This window comes from Neovison vison, chromosome 5, assembly GCF_020171115.1.
Source record: "Neovison vison isolate M4711 chromosome 5, ASM_NN_V1, whole genome shotgun sequence".
Classification (NCBI taxonomy): domain Eukaryota; kingdom Metazoa; phylum Chordata; class Mammalia; order Carnivora; family Mustelidae; genus Neogale; species Neogale vison.
The window spans coordinates 156,958,656-156,976,150 of NC_058095.1; the positions used below are offsets into that span (position 1 = coordinate 156,958,656).

The window sequence follows — 17,495 nt, forward strand, 5'->3', positions numbered from 1 at the left end:
CTAAGAGCACCACTGCCAAGTAACCGACTGACAGCCACTTAGCTACAGTCTGCCCCTTCCTACAAAGAAGCAGGCAAAAACCTCACTCAACTGGCTTTGAAAATGCTTTTGCTTAAGGCTTTGTACCTGGTTTTTCTTCTACATGCCCTTATCTTCTCAGCTCCGACGGGGCACACATGGCCAGTGGCTGAAGACGAGTGCTTTTCTCAGTGGACCACTGAAGAGAGAGTGAATAACATCGGTCCGGCCAGTCTCTCCATCCCTGTCCCCTTTGAGTCCCCTTGAATCGCCATATGTGCGCTGCATGTGTGGTCTGTTCCCACTAGGGGCTCTGTGTCAACCGTTTTGCCCCTTATGCTTTCTGGTGTGCTTGGAACCAACAGCGTCCTTTAATTAAAGGCCGTGGGTGGCACAATGACAGGATTAGTGTCAACGTCTGGCTCCCTAAGGACCAGGGAACGTTGTGGCTGAAGTTATCCCATCTGCATAACCGGACTGTTCATAGGTTGATGAAAAATCTAAGAGGGGTAGCACTTACCTCCTCACTTGCTGTCTGCCCCACTGACCAGGCAACTGTAGAGCTGAGTCCCACGGGACTGTCTCACTTAACTGAAAATGGAAGGTGCTAGGACTCCAAAAGCATTGCTGTTGGGCCCTTTGCTTCACTGCAGTATGAACAACAGTGATGTTCTGCGAAACACCAGTTAACAGCTGTTGTAGGAAAGGCTCGGCAGCTCTGTGGGACTGCAGCCGTATTACTCAAGTGCAATGAGTCAAAAAATAAAATCTTGTTTTCATGCAGCACGAGGACAGACTCATGCCCAGGCCGTGTAAGAACCTTTTCCGTCTTATTGTGGATGTGGAGGGTATTTACTCAGCCTTACGGGCACGTGAAAGGAACAGTCTGGCTTAGGAACTGAACGGAAATGAGTATCAGGGACAGAGCTTTTGCTAACTAATTATAGACAGAATATTCAAATACAGAGTTTGCAAAGTACCTGATTTCTAATGATCCTCCCCCCAAAACCCCCTTCCCTCATTCCACATATGAGAAAGGGTTTAGAAATGACCATCAACTCAGAGTAAATTCTTTTATAAAAGCAATATTTATTTGATTTGCTTATGTACAAAAAGTAAACTCCAACTGAACATAAAACCAGATAAAATCCTTTTGGCCGCACTGACTTTACTTACCCATTATCCTAGAGTCACAATTAATCCCTTAAACAATAGATGGCACCACAATATTACGTTTCTTATACAGAAAGGATTCGGCTACTTTAGGAACGTTAAATAGAGAAAAAGAGATCATAAAGCCACCTGGGGTGTCAAAGGACTCGGAGATCATCGCTCCACTAAAAGAAATAATCAAAACAGCAAATCTCCAACCAAAATAACATAGTTAAGGGCCCGGACACACTTCTACTTGGTTGACTCAGCATAAGAGGCCCAGGTACTGTGTAATCGCGTTGTATTTTAATTTTCCCAGAGCACATGGTATGTGAAACAAACACAGCTGGGTTGTGGGGTCCCTAAACTGAGTTCCAAGTGGGGTTTTTACAAAGTTGCCATTATGTCCTTTGAAGGGTCTGGTAGCAGGGAGTCATTTTCCCTTGAACGAGGCAATGGTGCGTCGGGATCAACTCACAATGTCTTTGCCGACTTTATGGCAAAACTGGACATACTCTGGGTTAGGCCATGAAGCCAGTGACAACGTCACACACCCGAAGATTTCTTTAACAGCCTGAATCATGTAGTTTCACTCTTTTTGCTAGTTTTTGAACGGCTTTAAAAGAAACTCAACATCGTTATGAAAGATCATCCTTCCAGTGATCTATGTACAAGTTTATTTTAAACCAGCTGGTGACTTGGGCCAAATGTCTTTGCCTGGTGTCTGCACTCATAGCTCTCTAGGAAGCAGGCAACCGTTTCATTGGAGTGACCGAGGCCAGAAACAGACTTGGTCTGATCTCTCAATAGTTTGTGCCTATTTTTAAGAATAACACGAGAATAAGAAGATACTTTTAAAAATTGAGAATCTGTAGTTTGTAAAACTACTGTCATTTTAGTATGAGCTCAGTGCTGACCTTTTCAGATCAATCGTAAATAATAAATTTTCCCAAGGGAAGTATTTCTAGTAGAAGTGGGATAAACATGAGCTAAAGCTGTAGCTTCCGTACCATAAATATTAGCCTCTTGGGGCTTACCACTCTTTCAGGGTGTGGGAATACTGCTTAAGAGCTTATACGAATATACACCTTAGCTTACAGAGACAGAATATAGGAAATGTCTGAATGATCTACATCTGGTATTGGGTAATATTACAAATACCACCATTACGCGAATTTTCTGGAACACACGGTAACAACCCCTCATAGACACGACTGCGACAGACCAAGGTTTACGCCCCCTTAGGGCCGAACAAAAATCCACTTAAAAAAAAAAAAAAATCTCTTGACGAGGTGGAATTAAATGACATCTCAAGTCCAGACTCCTCGCTAGAGGATGTTAGACTGTGGGAGAAAAATGTCACAGAGCAGGGTTCCCCATGACTCTGCTCTGCACTGAGTCCCCCGCCTAAATATCCAGAAGGTCATCGCCACTTTCGTCGCTCTCCACCGTCAGCTGCCGGGTCCACCACTTCTTAACCTCCGAACCACACGACGCCGTGTCGGTCATGGGGTTCATTTTGCACACTACAGATTTCATAGTTGTGCGCCCTGCAAATCTCAAGTTGACCGAAGACACTGAGTGGCTTATTGGTTTGGGTGCTGTGGAATTGACAACAGTCCTATGAGCAACGCGGAGCTGTTCACCCCTGCAAGCCCTTCCCGAAAAGCTGTGATGTCGCCACCAGCAACAACCAGTTCTGCTCAACACGCCCCCCACAGAACGTTGAGTACGAACCCCTTCTAGCTCTTGGTTCTTTATAGTTATAACCTTTAAATGCATGGACTTTAAAATTATGTCCATGGACAACTTGTAATATCTTTTGAAAACATGCTACCTGCCCCCCATCACACTGTGAGATAATCACAAAAAACTTAATAAAAAAAAATCACTAAATGTTCCAATCTGGGCAAATGTAAGTGTCCTAGAAATATGGGTGAGTGGCTGTTGGTTAGCCTATACAAAGGAAAAAAAAAAAAAAGCAAAGGAAAAGGACAGATAGTGTAAGCAAGAGTGAGGGCAGTCTAAACAACTTGAGAGGCCAACCCGAATTTGAAATCTGAGACCCCAAACCGACAAGGTGTAGACGCGTCTACAACGCCTGAATCAATGGAGGAAGGGCCCAGAGCACACACCTGAGGGCAGCCGCCACTGCCCGAACTTCCGTTGGGGTTTGCCGGGGTCCGCGGCGTCCTGCCGGCTGCCCCCTCGGTCGGACAGCGTGGGGCTCAGGAGCTGCTGCTGGCTGCTGGTCTGCGCGGGCCAAGAGGGAGGCAGTTAGGGCCCTTTCCCACCGCTGTGCTCCCCTGCTGCCCTCTGCACTGGTCTGGACTCTCCATTTATGGTAAGAAAGGAAGAAAGCACCGCAGGAAACAGTGGGAGAAACAGCACGGGAGGGAGCAGAGGAAAATGGGTTCAGAGAGTCCAGGAAAGGGAGAGTCACCGCTGCACGCGATGAAGAGAAGGGGCGGCCATTCTCCTGGTAGCACCTCCTCCTGGCGTCCCTCCGGGATTCCTCCACCCCCACGGCTCCGCCCCTCCCCCCCAGCACCTGCTGTGCAGCCACGGACCGGGAAGGAAGGGGGCCAGCAGGGGCTGCCGGTTCCGGGAAGTATATTCTTGCCAACCTGGAGGTCAGTCCTGCGCTCCGGAAAGAAGAGTTCTCAGCAGGTAAAACTCCCCGACAGCCCCGGGAGAACGAAGCTGATACCGGTTAAGACGAATGTCAGAGAGAAAGGCTGAGACTCTGCACACGTTTTGCTCTCTCTGGTGCACCGTCCCCTTCCCCTGTCCTGTCACCGTCTTGGTCTCCACGTCACTTGAGAATCTCCTCCTGGTTTGGGGTTAGCTCTGCAGTCACCGCTTTGCCAGCCTCATCCCTGCCCGGCTGGCTGTCCTCATCCTACCCCTGCTCGGCCCGCAGACAGGGGGCAAGGCCGCTGTAGCAGCCCCTCTGCCCCCTTCCCCTCCCCCACCTCCGCCTTGGCTGACTGTCCCTGCAGGAGTGTCTGTTGTCCGAGGCAGATGATCCCCGCTGCTGGGGAGCCAGCATCACGTAACTCCAACCCGCGCTGCGGAACAGGAGGTGCCCTTGGAGGCCCCGGCCGGGCGCGGAGCCTCGGGCTTCAGTATTTACCGCGGCCCCATCACTACCCACCACGAAGCCTGACCCTGCCAAGGGCTCCTCTCCGGATGCCGGATCAACTCCGGCGGGTCCGCGACTGTGCCCTCATAAAGGACAGGACCTCCTGCAGCTGCTGGTCACCGGGCCAGGCTCTCCAGGGCGCCCGCGCCTCTGCGCATTTGTATGGACACATGGACGCGGACCTTGCGTCTGGGAATGGAAAAAAACTACGGTCCTGGCAAAAAGCAGGTCCTCGGGCTAATCCTCATGAATCCCACATGCTCTAGCGGTGCCCAGCTAAGGAAGGGCAAATCCTTAATGAGTCTATTTAAGGAGGTTGGTGGCTGATTATAACCATTTTCACTGATTCTACTGCAAGTTCCTGTGACTTCTAGAAGAACGCATTTAGGACTGAGTTTCAGGCAAACCATGTTCTTCACCTAATATCACTGGCCTCCAATTAAGCCAGTGCAATGTTAACATTTTAGACAAAAAAAGGCAGAACTAGTGAGTTCTGGGTATTCACTTTTTTTTTTTTTTTTTTTTTTTAGTATTCATACAACTCAGAATGAGAATCTTTTGAAATAACCCCAAATGATTCCGAGTTGCAAAGAACCAAACATAATCTGGATCAACACGTTCCAACTGTTTTTAACTTAAAGACTTCCCATTGGAAATACTGTCACCTTGTTTGAAACGGCTCCGTGAACAGCACCAATTTTTGCACCTAATATCCTTGGAGGAAGGCCCCTCCCACCCGTACCTCCGGTTGCATGTTATTATCCTGACTGTTCGCGTTCATGTCCTCACTGGGCTGGGTGGTCTCGATACTCGGAGGATTCAGGAAGCGGCTCAGCTCCTGCTGCTGGCTCTCTCTCAGGCTGTGGATGATGCTACAAGATTGTTGCTGTTTCTATGGAAATATGATCATGCTCTTGGTAACAGAGAAATCAGCCCAACATCCCCCATCCCCCACCACTCAAATCATGTTTTCTTCTCTCCTCTCCAAAGAACCCGTGTGCTTGGCGACCTCTTAGGGATTCCAAATAAGGAAGCTTAACTAATTTCCCTATCACGTTGCTATGAAGGAGGGCTCAGAGCCTGCCCAACCCATGCTCATTTGCATAACAATGGGAACAAACATGTCCTTTGATACACCTTGTGTTGTATGTAAAATAGAATTTTTGAATAGTTAATGTAGGTGTTTTATTTTTTCCCTTCTTATTTTGCTTGGCGCTCATTAAGCCAGTAGTGACTGCCCTTTTCCTCTGGGTTGTTAGAGGCAGAAGCCTTGGGTGGATGAGTGAAACCCTTGCTCTTGCCTTGGTTCTTGGATAGAAGCAGGCCAGTCTGTTTGGCACACACTGGGGACCCCAGTCTGGTGCTGGTCCAGCTCCCCGTGCGCTCCTAGAGCCTGTAGTGGGGCAGGTTGGGTGGTTTTGTTTCTTGGGGGACCTTTTCTCATCCAATAGAAAGATACGTTTCCTGCAGCTGATGTTGTTCTGAGACACAGAATTTTAAAAATCTGTTAAATATAAATATTTAGTGATTAATTTGATTTTTTTCCTCTGTGAAGTGTAATTCATAACAGTAATTATCTAGTAGAAATGTCTATTGTAAACACAATGTATGTCAACATAGTATGTGTTCATTGATTTATGAGTCAGAGAATCTTATAAGCTTGTAATTCTGAAGGCAGCACACAGATCATTGAACTCCCAGGAGAGGTGGCCTTTGTTAAAGACCAAACAATATCCATGGTACGGTGGAATTTTTAGAAACAATTTATAGGTAGTTTTGCACATTCAGTGGCCTCTCAACATGTAGAGATTTGGGGCATTTTGAACAGTTGAGTTTGATAAATGGAGATCACAAATATTTTAATATCAATAAACTGCTTTCTTTTTTTTCTTTTTCTTTTGCTTTTTTTAAAGAAAGAGATGTGGGGAGAGGGTGATGGAAAGAGGGAGAGAGAGGAGACTGTTAAGCAGTCTCCAGGGCCAGCATGGAGCCCGATGCGTGGCTCCATCTCATGACCCTGAGATCGTGACCTGAGCCAAAATGCAGAGTCAGATGCTTAACTGACTGAGCCACCCAGGTGCACCTCAATAAACTGCTTTTTCAACATTCATGTTCTATTATAAAAATGTCACTCAATGGGAACGTCTTACAGACTCTACTGAAGAGGGTGCTGCTGGGTCTGGACTGCAGCGAAGGCAGGAATGATTTTGTGGCTATCGCAAGAGGATGAGGCCCATGTAGTCGAAGGGCCAAGAGGCTAATCACAGGAGAATCTCCACCTGTTGCTAATGAAACTTTTTTCTCTTCTATTTGAAAGATTTTATTTATTTGTTTGAGAGAGAGAAAGAGAGCATGGGGTGGGGAGGAGAAGAGGGAGAGAGAGAATCTCAAGCAGACTCCCCGATGAGCAGAGAGCCCGATGCGGGACTCGATCCAAGGACCCTGAGCTCTTGACCTGGGCCACAGGCAGTTGCTTAACAGACTGAGCCACCCGGGAGCACCCCTGCCCCCACAACCCCTCACCAGAGCTCTTTTTTTTTCTCCCTCTTCTTCCTCCTTTGAGACGAGGAAACACAAACCCAGACATCCCCAGTCCACTCACAGCTCTGATGCGCTTTAAGCACTTTTTCAGCCACATGCGGATGGTCTGCTTGGCCACCTCCTCCTCGATAGTGTACTCCAGCTGCTCCCTGGCCAGCAGCTCCTCCAGCTGCAGACTCTTCCGGATGTCCACCGACCGGTAGGAGAGCATGCTGGTGGGGGGACAGGAGAGCAGTCCACGTCTGATCCCGATACCCCTGGGATCCTGAGCAGTAGCTATCTCAGACTCCAGAGGGGACATCACTTAGTCCAACCAAGGTAGTGTCCCTGTGCCCTAGGGGTAGCTGGGGGACCTGGGCTAGTTATGTCACCTGCTCTGTAAGATGGCGTAGTGATGGTTCCCATTTATTAAAGGACTGACTTAATACTTGTGAAGTGCTTACAACAGTAAGCACCGTCTACGTGTTTGTCAAAAGGAAAGAGTCAGGCTGGGCCCTCGTCTGCATTATCAGCTGATTAAAGCTCTGGAACATTCCCCGTAGAAGGAAGAGTGCTCTCTCTATACTTTTGTCACATTCAGGTCCAGCTGGGGATAGTTAACAGGTTTGGCCAAAGGTCATGCTTCCGGCTCCCTCCCCAGCTCCCATTTCCCTCTCTGTTGATCTCATTTGTGCCCCTGGATCTTCCTTATTCATTCTGGTGGATGCAAAGTCAAGGTGGAATACTCGCCCCCTTTCTGACCTTGGCCCAACAGGTCCAGGCAGTGCCTCCTCAGAGCCCCGTCTGCGAGCTCATCGCCACCTCCACAGCCCATGTCACAGCAACGAGGTGCTCAGGAGGCCTCCCCGGGCAGTACGGGTGCCCTGACCTCTTTGCTAAGGCTCTTCCCACCATTGTGTGCTCTTCCTCTTGTCCCTGCTTCATCCAGAATCTCATCCCTGCCGTCCCTGCCGAACTGTTTCATCACGTACTGAGCTAAAGGACGGGAGGGGCAACCAACGCCCCCATGGGCTTTGCCTGGTCCATTTTATCCGATGCCTCACTGGGTTCCATAGAGGCTGAATGATAATTGCTTAATGACAGTGGTGTGTCTCTGTGCTTCACTTTCAGCCTAATAATACTGGTCCCCAGGAGGAACAATTTGGTAAACTTTCTGAGAGAGACGGAATCCTTTGCTAATCACACATATTTTGTGCCTCTTTTTCTGCCCTTTAGCTTGCTCCTGTAAGAAGTGAGTAGTGGGAAGAAAGAGAATTAACTTTCGAGAAGTTCTCCCAAGCCCTTCCTGTTCTGATCTTTTTTTCAAGGTTCAGTCACAAGCGTATTTCTGTGTATCTGAGTGCGTGCAACGGGGTGAGAACAGCTCCTGTTGGAGGGGGGCCTTGACTCTTCCTGTGGCTGCACCTCTTTGAGAGCGGAGCCTACAGGACTTTCCATAGAAGATCATTTAAAATGCATAAAATAAAATACATATGATTCCAAAGGAAACCAACTGCGTTGAAATCCAGTTCTCATATTTTCTTTAAAAAGATGATGCTAGAATGGGTAAAGAAGGTGTAGTCTATGTACACTGGGATAGTTCTCGGCCATAAAAAAAGAACGAGATCCTGCTATTTGTGACAACGTGAATGGACCTAGAGGGTATAATGTGAAGTGAGATAAGTCAGACAGAGGAAGACAGATACCATGTAATTTCACTTACCTGTGGAGTCTAAAAAATAAAAGAAGCAAACAAAGCAGGGACAGACCTTTAAATACAGACAGCAAACTGGTGGTTGCCGGGGGCGGGGGGTGGATTCTGAGGGGCTAGACAAAATGATGAAGGAGAGGTACAGGCTTCCAGCATTGGACAGATACGTCGTGGGGATGAAAATTACAGCATAGGGAATGGGGCCAATGATGTTGTAATCGTTGTTTGGTGACTGGTGTTGCCTACTCTTGCCGTGAGCACGGCATAACAAAGTTGTTGGGTCACTGTGTTGTACACTTGAAACCCATGTAATATTGTGTGTTAACCCTACTTCAATAAAAGCAGAAGTAAAATTAATTAACAAGTAAAATGAACAATATGGTGACATAGTAACATAACTGCTTCTTTATTATTGCATTAAATGCTAACATCCAGCTGAGGTTGAATGACCACTCTACGGCAGAAGGAAGTGTAAAGGGTATTTAAGCTATCAGCCACATCAGGGATGTGTTCTGGAAATATTGGTGATCTCTGCTGGGGATGAAGATGCACGTATTGTTAATACAGTGGTGGTTTGTTGCCTGTGTTCATCACTGAAGAAAATGCTGCATTTCAGGGAATGATTCATGAAAATAAAGATGTGATTGTTTCCAAGTCCATGGAGCTCTGGATTTTATCCATGGATTCCTGTTTAAAAAGCGGTTGTGGGTTGTTTTCCCCCTAAAAAAATAGATGTTGGAATCATAATCCCCAGTACCTCAAAATGTGATCTTTTTCAGAAATAGGTCACTGCAGATGTAATGGGTTAAGGTGAGGTCATATTGGAAAGGGATGGTCCCCTAATCAAATCTGAATGGTGTCCTTATGAAAGGGGAGATTTGGACACACGTGCACACACACACACGTGCATATGGGGAGAACCGCACATGAAGATGGGGGCAGAGATCGGGGTGAGGTTTCTATGATGATGGCCAGCAAAGCCCTAGAAGCTAGAGCAGATTCCCCCTCACAGCCTCAGAAGAAATGAGCCCTGCCGACCCCTTGAATTCGAACTTCAGCCTCCAGGACTATGAGACAATACACTTGTTTAAACCACTGAGTTTATGGTCTTTTGTTCCCTTGGTCCTGTCTGGGTATTCTTGGAATGGAAAATGTGATTGCCCATCCAAGTGGGGTCAACCATCACGAGCGGCCCCACAAGTGAGAAGATCAGCACTCTAGCCCCAGCTTGACCATGGAAGCTTTGTGACCGAGCAAGTCACACAACTCTCGGGGAACAGCTCCTTCCTCACAAAACAAAGGGCGGCCATGTACCCCGAGGCCCCCATCTCTCTCCCTACCTCTCCCTGTCAGGAGCTCCCTAGTCAGTAAGGGGTACTTCTGGGGACATCAGGCCACTGCTTCTTCCCGCTCCTGTGTGAGACACTCACTCAGACAGGGTCTTTAAAGGCCCCTTGGAGCCTGAGCTGTGTGGCCTCGCCTTATCCCCTCAGCGATGTGCCATCTTGGCTTGTGAGCCTCCTTGTCGGCTGTGTTTCACAAGGCCTAGAATGGCCACAGCTTCAGGTTCTGGGCTCGGGTGGGCTCTGTGACACGCGTTTGGGAAGACCCCCTTGTACCTGAGGACGTCATGGAAAGTGACGTCACCACCGTTATGCAGCCTCTCCATTTCGTAGCACATGTGCTTAAATAGGAGCTTGTCTTTGTCCAGATCCACCTCCAACCTCCCCCGCAGCAGCCTCAGCAGGAACTTGACCCGGAAAGTCGGGATCACACCCTGGTGGGCAGAACACAGTGACTGGGTAAATCATCTTCAGGCCATAATGATTCTCTTGGGATTCAGTTTTCACAGAAAAAACAAAAAAACCTACCCAGAACCCCATCTATTTTCCTCAAAAGAGGGGCAGCAAGGAAGTTATTGGCCTCCATGGAGGCTGGGTGAGGGAATGGGTGGGGAGGGGGAGCACTTGGATCTTCTGCTGGTGTTTTTCCGGTTCTGTGGGATCTCGGAAGCTGGCAGCACTGGGAGCCTAGGAGGGTACAAAGCAGGCCCTCTGCCTCCCGGCCTCATCCCTTACTTTGTCAGGCTCCTCTTCTCCTGGCCATTTCACTGACTCAGCCCTAGCTCATTTGTTTCTCTAAAACACACGCTGAGTGGGTTGGTAATGCATTATCACAGAAAAGCAGAACATTCCTGTGTCCACGATCCTCCCCTTCAATTCGCCTGGATGCCACAAATTCCCAAACATTGATTCTAAGTGGTTCTTCTGGGGAATGATCACTCTTGTTCAGGTCTTCTCCATTATTCGAACAATGACGTACAAGAGAACCAGGTCAGAGCAGCCCTAGGTTCTGAAAATCGACCATGTGTTGCTCCCTTATACGCAACCCCATCTAGCGTCTGTGAACTCAGGCCCTGGGCAAGAGGCAGGGGCAGGGGCGACGCATCAAATCCTGTCAGTTACTGACACCTTAACCTGTGAACGGTGTATCCAAGGAAGTCGGGTTCCGGCAGGCAGCTATCTTGGAGCTGCAGGGGGATCGAGGGGAGATGGGACAGCAAGGCCAGATGGCCACACAGGCAGGCCACTGTCTCAGAGAAAGCCCCCTGAGCCTGGTGCCTGGAAAAGTGGGGGGCATCAGAGAAAGGTGACAGTGGGGGAGGGGAAAGCCAGGAATTACTGTGTGGGCCTAGCTCAGCATGCCCCTTTCCCCAGCCCCCTCTGGTCTGTGGTCTTCATGACTTCTGTGAACTCTTCCTGCAGCAATATTAGGATTCGCGCCCCCCCCCCCCCCCCGATTTTCCCACAGCAGAACTTTCCTTGGTTTTCAGAGGTCGGGTCTAACAGCACCTCCCCAGCCAGACCGACATGGCCACCCCACTAAAGTGGCCTGTCCCCAAGGCTAATCCATCTCTACTCTGGTACTTTTTGCAAAATACTTATAGCTTCTTAAGATAATAATAATAATTATAATTATTGTTTCACTTATGATTAGAACAGAAGCTCTGTGAGCATGGGGGCCTTTCTATTGTGCTCATTGCTATATACCCAGTACCCAAGTGTTTGCTGAGATGAAGGAGGAGGAAGAGAAAGCACAACGGGAGAAGATGCTGCTGCTTTAGCTAATTCTAGGAAATCCTGGGTAAGTTTAATGATTCAAGAATTCAAATAATAAGTCCCAAATAATTAAAAACCAATAACTTTCAGAAACCACTCAATAACCCCATTGCAATTCTAATCAAGACTGCTCTTGGTGGCTGGCTCTGCCTCGGTGTTACCCCATTGCTCTGGTGATTTGAACTTCGCCCCTTCTTCTCCCAGCCCAGGGCTGGTTTCTTCAGAGCTTCCTTGGTTTCCTTTCCTTGGTGACTTTCTGAATGTCCAAAGAAAAGGACTCCTGTGGTTGGACATGAAGGGGACCATTCTGCCCCTCTCCCCTCCCAGCATATTCTGCTGAACGGTCAATGGCGGCTTTCTACAATTCGCCAATGGCCATTCCAAACTCAATAGATGTCCACTGGTGACAAAAAGACCAGTTAACTAGCTGAGGGTCTGTGGTCTGTGGTCTTCATGCTGTCTCAGTGAGTCTCTTTGGGTTGGGCACAAAGCAGCAGCCCCCTTTCCTACCTCTCGTTTATCATCCACCATATTCCATATGATTTGAAAGTGGCGAAGATCATTATAACTTAGAAGCTGATCTTCCTCTGTGGAATAAAACAAGGAGAAATTCTCCACAATGATGGCTAAGAAGAGAAAAAAAAAAGTGAAGAAGTTAGAGAATTATGCTAATCTGTCATTTTTTAGAAAGAGTAAAACATCTATTATAAATAATGGATTTTATCACCTACATTATAAGCCAAATTTTTAAAGTGTTTTTAGTTTGTTTTCCAAGTTGGCATATTTTACACTTGGACTAAGCTATTTATCCGGCTCCTGCCTTTCCAAAACATGAGGGTCATGAGAATAAACAGACATTCTGTGTGTAGCGATAGCCATGCCAGTTGGCTTTCACTCTTAGTTGACGGTTCCAGGGTAGTTTTTAAAGGTCAGGTTGGGTTCTGGGTGGTCCCACACCTGGGGAACACCGTGTATCTTTCAAAAAACATAACTGTGATCTTTCAAGGCCATAAAGGTAGCCCTCCCTGAGATTTGTTCAACTCAACGTGTGAGAAGAGCTCTTTTGAAATTAATGATCATAATTAATAGGACAACTCTTGAAATTGCAATCAACTGTCATTTACATGCCTTTCAAAGGTCTTTTCAGCTTCTGGATCGAGAGGCAACAATTTATAATTAATGCCGTGAAACACCCACCCCAAGCAATCTGGGATAATTACTTGCAAATTGTACATAATTATCTAAGTACCTGAGCTTAAAGATATTAAAACACATTCAACGAACATCACTTACCTACAAGCAGATTTAGCATGATGTAGGCAATGATGACATAAAATGAACAGAAATACATAAGCGCCCCGGCATAATTTCCACAGTCTGTTGCCCAGTATGTGAATTCATCTGGAGTGCAAAAGGGAGGCTGGACCTATACGGCCAAGGGGGACAAGAAGGGGGGTGGGGTGAGCGTGAAGAGTACAGATTTCTGTGCGCCCGTTGTTGTGAGGGAACGATTCCTCTGCACAGAAAATATCATTAATTTCAAAGTTAGTCTCTCAGAAGCCACATACATTGAGTACATCATCTGCGCCAAAAATCAAAAAGAGTATTTCATTTATTCTCCACTTCCAGTCTCGAAGAATCCCAAGTTCATTTCCATTTTAGAAGCGCAATGAAAATGAACCTGATTCTTTCAAGAGACCTTTTTTCTGCCACCCCCTCTAGTCCTGAATGGTAAATAGTCATTGTGATGGGAACTACAGAAAGTCCAATAAAAATGCATTTAAAAAACTTCTCTGACCTAATGAATGGGTCAAGATTTATGAAGATTTGTTACACGAAACAGACTCACATTCAAATTGTGTAAGAAGAAACCAGGAATCCTCATTCCTGGAGCACCTTTCTGGGACATGACAGAAGAGTGCAAGGCTCAGGTTATCCAAAGTCTTCATGTCCTTAGTGGCCCAATAAAAAGGCAACACCTCTGAAAGACCTGGTTTCTTTCCGCTGGAGACACTACATCCCCTCAGCACTCTGCTTGTTCTTTATTTAGAACTTATTTTATTCTGCCTTATATTATATCTGATTTGGTAAATTTTGTCCCCCTTTATTCAGGCAGAGTTCTTAAGCTCCTACTGTGTGCTAGATTTCTACCCAGGGCTGGAGACAGACACGTCTAAGCGAGACACAGACTCCGTCCCTCCTTCATGTTGCTGACAATCTGGAGCTCTAGGGAGCCACGGACTGAGTGTGGCTATCAAAATGTAAATGTATTTTAATGAACATCCAATAGCCTTAGATGAAATTTAGAATTCAGTTGCTCGGGCGCGCACTGGTCACATTTCAGGTGCTCAGAACCCACAGAGGGCTACGGAGTGGGACAGAGCTGATTGCCATCTGCACTGCAGAAATTTCTTTTGAACAGTGTTGCTCTCGAGATTGTGAGAGAGGAAACAGAGATGAAATAATCAAGCCAGTAACTCACTACAGCTGGGATGCACGCTACAAAGGAGCAACACGGAGTGCTGCAGGAACACATCCCCGCAGTCAGCGTGGGGCCTGATGGAGCCCAAGTTGTATGGGAGTCAGGAAGGACAGCGAGGAGGAGGGAGGAACCAAAGGGAGGGTGTGACCCTGGCTGGGATCTCCTTGAACGTGCCCTGGAGTCATGGGAGACCTAGCACCAAGCACATGGCTCAGTATAAACCAGGAGCTTGGTGAGAATCTGTTGAGTAAATTCAGTTAAAGAAGCAGAACTCCCCTGGTTGTCCTTGATGGCCAAAATGTTGAAGGGGGGGGGGGAGGGAACAATGCCCACAGAACGTGGATTTGCCAGATGAGCTAGGATAGCTCAAGCTGGCTTCCCTGGATATTCTTCCTGCCTCTGGCCAGACACTGTAATGGAAAACAATGCATGTGACTGAACTAAACGGCCAGGCTGTGTGTTTTGTACACAGTCTTGATGCTAACGAGGATGACCCTTGCCAATGTCGCATAGCAAAGGGTTTCATTTGGTTTTAAGCTGAGGCACTGTTGGGGGTGAAGAGACGTTTACCATACAGTCATGCATAATCTTATTCCAGTCTTCGCCTGTGACAATTCGGAAGAGTACCGTGATGGCTTTTCCCGCTGAAGAAAAGTTGGCATGCCTAATCAAGGAAGAAAAACCAGGAAATGGGTAATAGTTTGTCACGAAGTCATAAGGCGTCACCACTAAAACAGGTAGCAAATGTGGCTGCTAAGTTGCCATGTGTAAAGGCTGTACCCTCATAATGTGTTTGTTACTCACTCTTACCCTCAAGGACAGCTGTCCGAAAACCCAACCCCCGCGGGCGATACCAGTTCTGGCCAGGCATCTTGAATGACTGAACTTTGACAAGTGCAAGTGATTCCTTCTTTCACATAGAGTTTGCTATAAAAACTGAAGCTGCTGTGGATCAAATAAGTAATCTCTGCAACAAGGCACACTGGCATTTAATTTGTTGTGTAATTATCTTTTAAAAAAAAAATCTATGCTGCGCTTCCACAAAATTTAAGACCATCTTTGAAAAATGCTTTTCCGGGTGCCTGGGTGGCTCAGTGGGTTAAGCCGCTGCCTTTGGCTCAGGTCATGATCTCAGGGTCCTGGGATGGAGTCCCGCATCGGGCTCTCTGCTCAGCAGGGAGCCTGCTTCCTCCTCTCTCTCTCTGCCTGCCTCTCTGCCTACTTGTAATCTCTCTCTGTCAAATAAATAAATAAAATCTTTAAAAAAAAAAAAAAAGAAAAATGCTTTTCCTACATTGTAACCATTTGGGGAATTATGACTTCTCCTGTGGTGCTTTAAAAAAAAAAAAAAAGAAAAGAAAAAGAAAAAAGAAAAAAAAGTAAAACCCAGAGTCATCTTAAAGTGTAATTAAAAAAAGAATATATTGTTTTTTGGCAGTAGATGGATAGAAATTCACCAGGATATTCGAAGTGGTTATTCCTGCGTGGTGGTAGGTGTGGAATTATGGATTCGTGTTACATTATGGGACTATTATGGCAGTAAGACTTCTAAAGTCAATATGTGGGCTGTTTTTAATTAGAAAAATGTCATTTAACATGTGACCATTTTATTTCGTTTTCATTTCCAACTGATCACTTCCCCTTCCCTTTCGTCTTTAATAGACAAAAGCCATTCAGATTGTTAGTCATGACTTCGTGACTAAAAAAGTTTGCTTGATAAATGACTAAAAAGAAAAATAAACACCCACCTGTTAATGTTCTCTCCATATTTCACAGTGCCGAATAAAACGACCCCGGCAAAAGCGTAACACAAGAGCAGTAAGAACATCCCTACGATGATGAAGAAGCTCTTATACATGCTGACAACCACCGTCAGGAGCAGCATCTTCAGCGTCACCTGCATGGAGGTGCAGGTGGGGAGGAGAAAACGAATATTTAATTCACTGAATGGAGCAAAACGGGGACGTGAATGACAAGTACGCAGCTTGGCACAAGAGTGACCCTCATGGGGCACCTGAGTGGCTCAGTGGGTTAAAGCTTCTGCCTTCAGCTCAGATCATGATCCCAGGGTCCTGGGATCGAGTCCCACATCGGGCTCTCTGCTCAGCGGGGAGCCTGCTTCCTCCTCTCTCTCTGCCTGCCTCTCTGCCTACTTGTGATCTCTGTCTGTCAAATAAATAAATAAAATCTTCAAAAAAAAAAAAAGTGACCCTCATTTGACAACTGCTTTGAATTAATTCTTATTAAAGGGTATTAAATCTTGTTATTATTCAAAAAAAAACACTAGAGAGAAATTCAACTTGTATTTCAAACTGTTCAGCCTTTTCAGCCAAATTCATAAAAACTCTTCCCCTGAAATTCCTAGCTTTCCATTTTCACTTTTCTTGCTGCTGAAGTCTCTGTGAGGAGGGCTGTCCATTTTCGGCCTCTCCCCCTGAATTGCCTCAGGATTCTTCTACAAACAGTTGTTCACAGAAACAAGCCTAAACAATAACAAAATGCTAAATGGCATCAAACACTGAATGTACCAAATATGGGCATTTATGGAATGTATATGAAATAATGTCAGTAATGAAAAAGGAAACAACTTTAAAAAATGAAAATTAGATGCCGAGTTTATGCATGAACAAGAAAAAGAATATAAAGAAATCTAGGATCATAGAACCGTGAAGCTTCATTAAAGACTATTTTTCTTTGCAGTAAAGTAACTTTGTTACAAATAAAAACAATAAAATAGAAGTATTAAGACCATTGGTTTTTGCTTTCATGCCCAATATGTTATCTTCAGTTGATGAATGAGTTCATCTAGTAAATATGAAGAATAAATAAATAGAATAAATCTTAGGAAACATATCACAAGATAACTAAACTACCGATTCATTTAAAAATTTGATATTTGCTCATTTGGACTTGGGATGACCAGCATCCCAAGTTAACTTCAACCCTTAAGACCCAGAAGGACAGCTGAAGTCAATTAGGCTTCGCTCCTTTTTTCTGTGCATACGTAACCTTTGATAGTATCTTTTACAACGTACTCACATGCTTTCCGCAGATAGAGAAAAACCGGAAGACAATCACACAGGCACCCATCATGTAGGTATACGCGTTCTGAAATTCAAACCGAAAAGAGCCGCTCATAATGTGTGCAAAAGATCTTGTTTTCATTTTAAGTCTTCTGTGAAGTCTACTGAGTAATTAGCTTAATAAAATGTGGAAATTCTTAGAAGAAATTTATCTTTAAAAGGTGCTGAAAAGGTCACTGCCAAAATTCATGAATAAATATTAGCTATAAAATCAAATCTTAAATGAAACTTCGCTCCTTGTTTTGCTCAGCTGAATTCTGTATTT

At 45.9% G+C, this 17,495-nt stretch overlaps 1 protein-coding gene across 3 annotated transcripts in view; it reads right to left on the bottom strand.

Annotated features, from left to right (window-relative positions):
- Nucleotides 1-1,087: 1,087 nt before the first annotated feature.
- Nucleotides 1,088-17,495, bottom strand: part of NALCN (sodium leak channel, non-selective) — a 316,125-nt gene continuing 299,717 nt past the window's right edge. For all 3 annotated transcript variants that reach the window (XM_044250049.1, XM_044250048.1, XM_044250050.1), the window contains 10 exons: nucleotides 17,187-17,255; nucleotides 15,896-16,044; nucleotides 14,718-14,811; nucleotides 12,959-13,091; nucleotides 12,176-12,291; nucleotides 10,166-10,323; nucleotides 6,918-7,068; nucleotides 5,058-5,207; nucleotides 3,306-3,423; nucleotides 1,088-2,771 (listed from right to left, as the gene is read on the bottom strand). In XM_044250049.1, coding sequence (XP_044105984.1) covers nucleotides 2,578-2,771; nucleotides 3,306-3,423; nucleotides 5,058-5,207; nucleotides 6,918-7,068; nucleotides 10,166-10,323; nucleotides 12,176-12,291; nucleotides 12,959-13,091; nucleotides 14,718-14,811; nucleotides 15,896-16,044; nucleotides 17,187-17,255 — 1,332 coding nt within the window. In that variant the 3' untranslated portion in view covers nucleotides 1,088-2,577. The remainder of the gene's footprint in view (nucleotides 2,772-3,305; nucleotides 3,424-5,057; nucleotides 5,208-6,917; nucleotides 7,069-10,165; nucleotides 10,324-12,175; nucleotides 12,292-12,958; nucleotides 13,092-14,717; nucleotides 14,812-15,895; nucleotides 16,045-17,186; nucleotides 17,256-17,495) is intronic.